This window comes from Octodon degus, unplaced genomic scaffold (assembly GCF_000260255.1).
Source record: "Octodon degus isolate 3935 unplaced genomic scaffold, OctDeg1.0 scaffold00160, whole genome shotgun sequence".
NCBI lineage: Eukaryota > Metazoa > Chordata > Mammalia > Rodentia > Octodontidae > Octodon > Octodon degus.
The window spans coordinates 6,273,167-6,284,397 of NW_004524736.1; the positions used below are offsets into that span (position 1 = coordinate 6,273,167).

Here is an 11,231-nt window from a genome sequence, read left to right on the forward strand (position 1 = left end):
GTCCAAACAGCAGGCTTAATCAGAGTGAGTCTCAGGGCAGAGGAGCCACGCACCGGAGAGCATCTCCCCCTGAGAGCTGAGGCTGCATGGCTGAGAGCACAGAGAACCCAACAGCCAGCCAGCCAGCAGAGGCCTGTGCTGGCCTGTGCCCAGGATGAAGCACAGAAGCCAGGTTGGGGCCAGATTGTGGAGGGCTTTAAATGTCAGGCTGCGGAATTTATCAGGGGAAATGAAGTGATCAAACAGGTGTTTCAGGAAGATAAATTTGAAGGGAATGCGCAGGATGAATTGGAAAATCTGGAAGCATGGCAACAATTAGTAGGCTGTGAGATTAATTAGGCTGTTGCAGGAGTCCTGTGTGAGTTGATAAGGGTGTAAATGAGCAGAGTGGTGGCAGAAATGGAAAAGGGACAGCTGTGAGAGATGGTGTTAGAAAGAACAGTTGAGGTTTGCTGTCTGATTGGACTGGGGACCCAGGGAGCTCAAGGAATCAAAGATGCCAGAACTCTGAGCAGGGCAACTGGTAGGACACTGACCAGCAGAAGGGACTGAGAAGCAGGGCCTCATTTCTAGAAGCAGACAATCACTGGCCTGGAAAGGAACACAGGACTCAGGACAACATGGTGCTGGCTCTGAACACAGCACAGGGCAAAGGAGGACACAGGTGAGTGCGACTGCGAAGAGAAAGTGCACACAGGCAAAGAGCCACCACAGTGGCCCTTGGAGGGACATCCGTCGAGGGTGCAGGGCTCACCTTATGAAGATGGTCACACAGCTATACATCCTTGCATTAAAATACTGTGTCTTAGGTCAGAAATCCAGGTATCATAGCACTTGTATGTGCCAGCAGGAACTAAGTTATAAATACTTTTAAGTATGCATTAAAACCAATTTTGTTTAAGGATGATATTGACAGGAAGAAAATGATAAAATGATACAGAAAACACACTCCAGCTTAGTGGATCCAAGGAGTCAAACAATGAAAATTTGTGACATATCGTAGAAAAGACATTTGGCCTGTGATGTTAGTTATTGATTTATTCTAATAAAAAATGCAAAAACTTTCCTGCATTTGGCCTAAGGGTACTGGTCAGTGATAAAGTATTCACCATGCATAAAACCACAGGTTCAATACCTAACAGAAGGAAAAAAAAAAAAAAAATAACTGCTGTATCTGGAGTGCACTATCTTTCTCAAAGATGAATTCAAACTAATTCACCAAAGGTTTTTTCTCTTTAAATTACATAAAGGCTATAAATTGGGCATGGTAGCACATGCCTATAATCCCAGCAGTCTAAGAGGTAGAGGCAAAAGGATGGCAATTCGAGCCCAGCCGGACAACCACACAGCAAGAACCTGCCTCCTCTCTCACACACAAACACACATACACACGAGGTGAAGGTGGAGCTCAGTGTAAAGGCCCTGGGTCCAACCCCCAAGACGGCATGGAGAGCTGGGAGGAGGTACATTTAGGTACAGGAGAGCTCAAGTATTTTTGAAGTTGATATAGGAAAGCTACCTGGTATACAGCAAACCGTATTCATTTAACACACAAAACATCTTTTACTTTTACTATGTATTCTTATTTCTTTGACAATCATTTAGGAAACAAAATAATACAAGGTATGGGGAGTGGCTCGGTGGTATATTGTTTGTTTAACATGTGCAAACTTTGGACTGGAACCCCAGTACTGTAAGAAAAACATCTAGGTATGTGGACTAAAAGCTACCTTAAGCCCAATAAAGAAAAAGACTTCTGCTTTAAAAAAAAAAAAAAAAACATATCTTTTAATCTTTTTGAGACGGGTATTACCATGCAGGTCAGCTACCTTCAAACTCAGAGATCCTCTTGCCTCAGCTTTCCTGAGTACTGAGATCATAGGCATGCACTACCACGACCTGCTTAATACTTTTGCCTTTATATAGTTATTAAAATTTCTTTTTAATGCTTAAAAGAAGCATATGCAACTGTAGAGTTTAACAGCACAGCAATATGACCCATATTTAGCGTATTTCAGTGATACGTTCTTTTAAAATTCCATACCAAACAGATTTAACACAGCAAAAACAAAAGCTCTTTTCCTTTGAACATCAACTTTTAAAATACAAAAACTTTTTTAAAACTTCCTGAAAAATTTACAAACCTTACAAAAGGGATGCATATACAGTACTGCAGAAGACAGTGGGTGTAGCCATTTCCAGGTTCAGGTGAATGTAATGAAGTAATCCCTATAAAACTTTATCTAGAAAACACACACAAGGTAGCTACCAGCTGCTACTTCTCATAACTTGGTATCTTTTCACTCTCTGGGTATTATGAAAATACTGTTTTCTAAAACCTTTAAATGGGAAGGACATCTCTAAGATCATAAAGAGAACCCTAAAAATAATAAATATAACAGAAAAGTGCAACAGAGTTGCTAAAACCAAAACAGGAGCAGTATTCCACCCACAGTCTCAACTAAAATCTGGCTAACTGCCAACTCAACTTCATCTGAGCATCTGACTTTTTAAAATGCCAATGCTGTCAAGCCTCTTTTGATAATCTAAAACACAGACCTAGATTAATTAATACATGACTTAGAAATTGATTTCTTTCAATACAGGCACTAGACTGATTTGCCGTAAACTTGGGGATCAGAGATAAAATCAGCACATTTTCTTTCATTTTAAGTACTCACTACTAGACTGGGTGTGGTGGGGCATGCCTGTAATCCTACCTCTTGGGAGGCTGTAAACAGGTGGATCACCATGAGTCCAATCTAGTATTAAGTCCCTGAACACCCTGTAAACCCTTCCCTAAAATACAAAAAAAGTACTACTAAATAATACAACTAAAAACCATTTCTGAGTAGAAGAGGCACATGGATAACGCTTATTCGGGGGTTACCATGAAAAAGCTGCTCCACTTATCTAATCTAACTAAGGGGAACTGCAGTATCTGCATTTTTTTAAAAAGTCCACAAAATTGTAATTTTGTATCAACTGAAATTTCTAAAACATAATTATTTTGTGGAGTGGAACATATAGGACATATTTTCCTAAGAAAATGGTATACTAGCTAATTTTTTGTTAAATCTCACACTCACATATGTAGCTTATTTCAGAAGAGGCAGTGGGTAAGAGATGCTTAGATTCAACTTCTACTTCAATAAAGGTCCAAATGTTGGGAATTAAATGATCTACTACTCGCCAAAAATCCACAGAATATTCACACCAGACAGACCAAGATTAACTCTCCTGTAAAGAGAAAAAATAGTTACAGTAAAACTCTTCTACCAACCGTGTAACGTCTTTTCCTAATAACAAAAACAAGACTCTTTACAAGGAAATATGTTTAATTGATGACATTTAATGCTATTATGCAATAAATTATGTTATACATGGTTTATTAGGCAAATTGTAGTAATAGTAATTACTAGCTTAAAGTTCAGATTTAGAATAAACAGATTCATGGAACGCTGAACATAACTTTAAGAACTATCATATAAGAAAATAAAACTAATGGAATAATTTTAGTAAGACTGGACTATCATAGGGGCCAGGGATGTAGCTCAGCGGCTTAGCGCCTGCCCGGCAAGCTCAATCCCCGGTATTTATTTTTTAAAAAGGCAGTGGGGGAGGGGCATGCCTGTAATCCAAACACTTAGCAAATTGAAGTACATAGTGAGCTCAAGATCAGCCTGAGGGGCCGGCCAAATAGCTCAGCAGACTAAAAGTGCCTGCTTTGGCAGAGCAAGCGCAGCTGCTGGGGTTCAATCCCCAACCCCGGCGTGCCGTGCCAGCCCCGCACCCAGGGCGCCCTAGGACTGCAATTGAGACTGGGCATGGTGGCATGCACCTATACTACCAGAGCTTGGGAGGCTGAAAACAGGAGGATCACTATGAGTCTGATCTGTGTAGTGATACCCTGTAGACCCTGTACTAAATACTTTTTTTTTTTTTTTTTTTGCATAACCAGGGATTGAACTCAGGCCCTTGCACTTGCCAGGGAATCACTTATTCCACTGAGCCATCTCCCCGGCCCCTGTACTAAATACATTTAAAAGAAAAAAATAAATAAATAAATAAAAGATCAGCCTGAACTTCACAGCAAGACCACCTGGATGCCCCCCAAGAAAAATAATCAAAATGGAAGATAAAGAGTTGCAAGGCCTCTTAGAGAATTGACCTGCTGGATGTAGTCAGGAATTCACCACTAGGTATGCATTAGTGAGCCTGCAGAACGTGCATTAAGAGATTTTAAACCAGACATGCTGCATGTAACAATGAGGCCGATCTACTGGGCCAGAGAGCAGTGGAACTGTGCGAGAAAGAGGGCTGCAAGGGGTCAACCCCTCATCTCACAAAACAAGAAATCCATACATGTCTAAGTCTAAGCCTGGAGTCCAGAGTCTGCACACCTTGATCATCTGAACTATGAGGAGCAAAACAAGAAACAGCTAGAAATGTTTCAGGCAGTTGATTTTGGGAAGGGAAGTAGGTTTTGGGCCATAGGGAAAGTTATGACATTATCAGTTTTGATAAAAATTAACAATAAAGCTATTATCAAAAATGTCCTTCAAAAAAAAACTCCTTCAAAAAAAAATGTCCTTCAAAACAACCCAAAAATGTCCTTCAAGCCAGGGATACAGCTCAGCAGCACATGAAAGTGACTTTCCTATTTAATCTTGTTATAAGAAAAATAGAAAAAAAAAATATGTATGAGAAAAGTGGCTAGTAAATATTCATGTCTGTTTTATGCTTTTTTTGTGAGGAGGGAAGAGGGTCTTCCTATATTGTCCAAGCTGGTCTTGAACTAACTACTTTTTTGGCAATCCTCCTGCTTCAGCCTTCCAAGTGGTAGGACTACAGGTATGTGCCACTATACTTGACTTATTTTACGTCTTTTGTATCTAATATATTTAAGGAGAGCTTCTCTTTTTCTAAAATAGTGCTGTCCAATAGGAACATAATATGATGCAGGTCTCAAATGCAAATCACATGCATGATAATTGAATTTTCTAAAAGACATTTAAGAACAGATGACATTAATTTTAAGATTGGGGCTGGAGAGATGGCTCAGTGGTCTAAAGCACCTACTTGGAACAAGCTTGGCAAAGCACAGGGACCACGGTTCAATCCCCCAGCACCACACGCCAGCCAGCCGCGCCCCCTGGTGGGCTGAGCTGGCCACACACACACACACAAATAAATAAATAAAATTTAAAAAAAAAAGACTATATTTAACCTGATATAACCAAATAGTATTTAGGTGTCTAAAATACAAAACTACTAAGAAAATACCTTACATTTTTTAATATAATTGTTCCTGTAAAATCTGGTATATATTTTACATTGCAGGGTTTCTCAATTCAGACTAGCTGTGTTCCAAGTGCTGAATGACTGCTGCAGTGGACAACACAATTCTGGAAACATATAACCTCTAAATTATGAACAAGAGGCCAAGGGTGGTGGCTCATCTCTATAAACATTCTGTCAGCCTTAAGTGTTTCATATGGCAGAACTGGACCCCGAGCAAAAGTTTCCAGGCTCATGGATCACGCCATACCAGGTTTCCCTGGCTTAGCTAAGACCTACCTATTTCATATATTATTTGATGCTCTATAATTCTAGATCATCAAAACTGCACTACTGAAAGTTTGAACTTGCTATGTGAGTCCTGTCACTAACTATGTAAGTGAATTCAACAAATTTTTCACCTTAGCAGTATTTTGGGATGGTTATCCTCTCCAAAAGTACAAAAAATTTTCAGAATATTTTGAAATGGAATAGCTCAGGCAAAAACAGAATCAAAGTTTTGTTTTATATTTTAATTTTCAAGTGGCAAGAACCTGTTTTTTGAGACAGGCTCTCCCTCTGCAGTTCAGGCTTGAACTCACTATGAACTATGTGGTCTTGCACTCTTAAGGAACCTCCTGTTTGGTAGAACTCAGAGCTACATCCACTTTTCTACAGAATCTTAATGTATGAAGAACAATGGTAAATAAATTAAGTATTTATTGAGACAAAGTCTTGTTATAATCTTGAATTCATTATACAGCCCGAGAGGCTTGAACTTGAGGTATCCTCCTGCCTCAGCCTGGTGAGTGCTGCAACAGGTGTGTGTCACTAGGCTTGTTAGTACACACATTTTTAAAAATAACAGTAACAAAAAAAAAATACTTTTACATACACATTTTTAAAGCATACTCACCCAAGCATTCCTGACTCTTTCGTCTTTATGATGTACAGAAACATTAACAATGTATGAAACATATTATTTCTGCCCTGGAACCAAGACAAAAAAGACAAGACTTAAACTAAACCAAAGATTCAACCAGGTAGGCAAATTTAGTTCTAAACAACTCCCATTCCACCACACCTCAGATTTCTACACAATTCAGATTTTCACTCACTCACTTATTAAACAAAGTACCTTTCCTTTGGGTGAGAAAGTGAGAACACTGGAGCAAATGAGAACGGAAGGATCCAGGTAATCAAGGAATTTAACAGAGCAAAAGAGGCAGAAAGTATGTGGTCCAAGAGACTCTTGGACAGGAGTAGAAAGCTATGGGAGCAAAGGAAGGTATTTTCTCTGGACTGCTGAGGCAGAGGATGCAGTGTGTAAGATCAGATAAATTATATATATATACTTCAGCCCATAAAAAAACCAAAAAGATGAAAATAAAATTTTCAAAAAGGGATGAAATACATCTAAATGTTACCTAAGGCTACCTCTGAGTAAGTGATTTCTCTTTATAGTTTATTTGGTTTTTGGCTGCACTGGGGGCTGAAGTCAGGGCTTCTGCACTGTGCTACATCCTTAGTCCTTTATTTTTTCTATTTTACTTTTAAGATAACATCTCACTTAATTACTCAGGTGGGCTGAAACCTGTGATCCTCCTGCCTTGGCCTTCTGGCATACTGGAATTATAGACATGAACCACGGTACCTAGCATTTTTCTTTATATTCTCCCAAACTAAAACATTACTTTTATAGGAAAAAGAAAGGCATGTAATGAAACAATTTCTAATTTAAAAAGCTTAATATCTTTTCTACAAACGAGATTCTGATTTCGAAAACAGTATCAAAGACATTCTCAAATAGTAATTTCTCTTTCTCTGTATTCATATATAGAGATACCTTTGGAAGATTGTACACATGTCGCTGGTAGATGAGCTCATAGTGTGGGGGGTTGATGGCACTCTGATAAACGCAGAAAACATTCTCATTTGTAACATCTGTAAAGATATTTTACATTAAAAAATGAAACCACTGGGGAGATTGCATGTGAAAAACCCAACATGTTCTTTCAGAAGTTTGTACCTGGCTTATTTGGGGTCTGAACAAAATGCTGAGACGTAAATGTTTTTCCATCAGGATACTTAGGGTGTGGAGGTAACCTGGAATCGAGGTAGGTACAAAATACGTGCATGACGATCTGAAGAAGAGGAAACAAGCAAAGTTACCATGAAGATCTAGCACGGGTGCAACCGTTTAATTATCTACAAAGATTCCAATTTTAATGCTTTTTCCTAAAGAGGGAATAATAAAAATCCTTTCAAATGGCTATTTAAAATAACATGGAATCAAAGATAAAATCACCTAATTCAAAGCTGGAAAAATTGGCTTAGTGGCAGAGTGCTTGTCTAGGATGTACAAGGCCTGGGTTTTATCCCCAAACTGGAGAGTTTCCGGGGGTGGCGAAAAGCACAATGCAACAATTAAATTTATCGGTATATTTTAGGTACACATAATGATCACATTCATTATAGGTAATCTGTACCCGTAATGACATAATGAGATTCTTTTTTGAAATCAAAATTATTACTTTTGATAAAGTACTCACTAATATAATCTTTTCCTCTCAGAAGGATTCAGTTTGTTTAATGGGCAAAGGTAGGCCATGTTCAAATAATAAAGTCAAAATTTAAATTGAAACATTTATTTGCTATCAAAATAACATACCTACCTGCCCATCCATCCATCTTTTTCTGCTTACTGGGGACTGAACCCATGACTTTACAAATGCTAAGCACTTGATTCGCAGCTACATCCTCAGATCTTTCTATTTTTTAATTGCCTAGACTGGCCTCAAACTTGTGATCTTTGCCTTAGCCCCCATGCTAACAGGCATGCACCACCACACTTGCTAAACCAGTCTGTATTTTGATGGGAAAATTTATTTTCTACATGTAAAAAGAAAAATATGTAACATGCCAGCTTACAAAGTAACCAATTATCTTTGTGTAGGAGGAGACAGATGGGGCAGAGGCAGTATAAACACCAAATAGTTTACCTTCATTTTTGCTTTTTCATAGCAACCCTAAAAGACCAGGTTGTTTTCTACTAAGGGGATCATTCAAACCAGCCATATAGTTAATTAGCAGCAAAAATAAGATAAAATAGACATACCCAATTATTGTTATTTTTTTGTGTTTAGCACAGGGTCTCACTACAAAGATCGGACTCCTAGTGATCCTCCTGTTTTCAGCCTCCCAACCACTGGGATTACAGGCGCGCATCATCATGCCCAATCTCAATTACAAGCTTTGTGGGTGGGGCTGGCACAGCATGCCGGGGATAAACTCCAGCAGCTATGCTCTGCTGAAGCAGGGGCTTTAGTCTGCTATCTAGCCAGCCCCCAATTCTTAATCTGAATGTCACTGTGGTATATACAAATAATAATAAAATCATCATTTGCAGGCTTAATATGTAAAATCTGAAAAAGATGACATAAAACATAAAGGAGACCAAAGGGAAGGAAATACATTAAGGTAGGCATAAAAGAGTTTAAAAGTGCTAGGGGTGGTAGCACATGTCTGTAATCCCAGCACTGAGATTGAGGTAGGAGAACTGCCATGAGTTCAAGGCCAACCTGGGCTACAGAGTGAGGCCGTCTTAAACAAACAAACAAAAAGAGTATATATAAGGAAGAGTGATAGGGGATTTAAAGAGTGACAGATGATTTAAAAAGTTATCAGTTATGCCTTTATGAGATTATGATGTTGACATGGATTTTACTGAGGTGAAATTTGTTAAGTGAAGCAGAAGACTAAAAAACAGTACACATAGCACTACCAACTTGTATTTTTAAATAATGCATGAAGCAGGGGCCGGGGAGATGGCTCAGCAGAATGAGTGCTTCCCTGGCAAGTGCAAGGGCCTGAGTTCAAGCCCAGGTTTTTTTTAATTTTATTTTTTCAGAACCGGGGATTGAACTCAGGCCTTTGCGCTTACCAGGGAAGCGCTTATTCTATTGAGCCATCTCCCTGGCCCTCAAGCCCAGGTTTAAAAAAAAAAAGCATGAAGGGCTGGCCAGATAGCTCAGTGAATGAAAGCACCTGTTTTGGCTGAGCACAGCGGCCAGAGTTCAATCCTAGCCCCACCCCTGGGGCACTTGGGAGGCTGCAAAAAGGACAATCACTACAAGTCTGACCTACATAGTGAGACCCTGTATACCGTGTCCTAATTTTTTTTTTTTTTTTTTTGGCGAACAAAGGATAGGACCCAGGCCCTTGCACTAGCCAGGGAAGCACTTATTCTACTGAGGCATCTCCCCGGTCCCCTAAATTCATAAAAATAAAAAAAAATTAAAAATGCATGAATGTATAGCAATATCATGAAATTACCTAGAAAGGTGTTCACTTAACTGTATTAATCTGTCCCTGGGAGTGAGGTGATGAGTATATATTATTACTGTTTAAGGACTTTTTTCCCCCCCTTTTTATTGGTATAGGGTCTCTCTACAGTTTGGACTTGCAGTGATCCTCCTGTCCCAGCCTCCCCAGCTCTAGGATTACAGGTATGTGCTGGCACATTTGGGGTCCAGGCCAGCGCAGCATGCAGTACTAGGGACTGAACTTGGGACCCTGCACTTGCAAGTTACATGCTTAGGGTGCCCACCTGTCTCCCTAGCCCAAGAGGGCAGAACCGGGGATTGAGCTCAGACCCTTGGGCTTGCCAGAGAAGCGCTTATTCTACTGAGCCATCTGTCCGGCCTGAGGGTTTCTTTTTGATTTGTGTTGTTATAAAAAGTTTCTTTCTTTCTTTTTTGCGGTATCAGGGATTGAACTCAGGACCCTGAGCTTCCCAGGCAGGTGCTTATTCTACTGAGCTATCTCCCTGGCCCCCAAAAGTTTCTATGTGGAATAAATTAATATTGCTTTAAGTATGAGGTGATTATGTTAATTAGCTTGATGGCATTAATCATTTCACAACAGGTATGTATCTCAAAATGTGATTTGACACAATTGAGGATTATTCAGCTACAAAAAAAAGATAAAATTCAGGGCTGGCTAGATGGCTCAGTGGATTAAAGCACCTGCTTAGGCAGACAAAGGGATGGGGGTTTGATTCCTGGTGTGCTGTGCCAGCCCAGCCCCCGGGGCACCCTGAGAGGGTGATTGAGACTGGGCGTGGTGGTGTGCATCTATAATTCGAGCACTTGGGAAGCTGAAAACACGAGGATCACTACGTCCCATTTGTGCAGTGAGACCCTTAGACCCTGCACTAAATACATTAAAAAAAAAAAAAAAAAAGGATAAATGTGAGGCTTTTGTAGATAAGTGGATGCAACTAGAGACTACTGGTAAGTGAAATCAATCAGATCCACACGTGCAAACATTGTATTATCTTACTAGTGTGAAAACCAGAAAGAGCAAATAAAATTAGAAAGATATATAGGTAAAGATATGTGAAAGGTAAAGAATTTGTTCAATGGGAAGCAAACACCAGGATAAAAGAAGTGAAAAAGATCTATTTATGTATATATGCAAGGTAGTTTGGATAACTGACTGTACTGTCGATTTATGCTAGTCTTTTTTTTTTTTTTTTTTAATTTTTATGTGTTTGGAACAGAGTCTTGCTACAGAGGTTGGACTCCTAGTGATCTTCCTCTTTCAGCTTCCCTAATGCTGGGATTACAGGTGTGTGCCACCACACCCGGTTTTGCTTGTACCCAAACTTGCCAGGCAGGCGCTTAACTGCTGAGCTATTTCCCCGGCCCTTCTGCTAGTCTCTTGAAAGGAACAGTTAATGCTTAAAATTTTCTTCTCTTTATTTCTTTTAATTTTTTTGTTATTGTTTGGCTTTTTTCTTTAAACCAATCCTGCATGCTTATATTTGGTAACCTACTAATTTGAAGGTAACATCACGCAATATCACGCAATACAGCAACCACTGCTGAATTCCTATTACTTTTTTCAGTGAAATTGTGTTGTTTCTAATGCTGTGTTTTTCTATTACC

The 11,231-nt window shown here is 39.4% G+C and overlaps 1 protein-coding gene across 3 annotated transcripts in view; it reads right to left on the reverse strand.

Moving 5' to 3' along the window:
- Positions 1 to 2,838: 2,838 nt before the first annotated feature.
- Tmem209 (transmembrane protein 209) overlaps positions 2,839 to 11,231 on the reverse strand; it is a 47,605-nt gene continuing 39,212 nt past the window's right edge. For all 3 annotated transcript variants that reach the window (XM_023702867.1, XM_023702865.1, XM_023702866.1), the window contains 4 exons: positions 7,310 to 7,424; positions 7,127 to 7,224; positions 6,197 to 6,270; positions 2,839 to 3,240 (listed from right to left, as the gene is read on the reverse strand). In XM_023702867.1, coding sequence (XP_023558635.1) covers positions 3,186 to 3,240; positions 6,197 to 6,270; positions 7,127 to 7,224; positions 7,310 to 7,424 — 342 coding nt within the window. In that variant the 3' untranslated portion in view covers positions 2,839 to 3,185. The remainder of the gene's footprint in view (positions 3,241 to 6,196; positions 6,271 to 7,126; positions 7,225 to 7,309; positions 7,425 to 11,231) is intronic.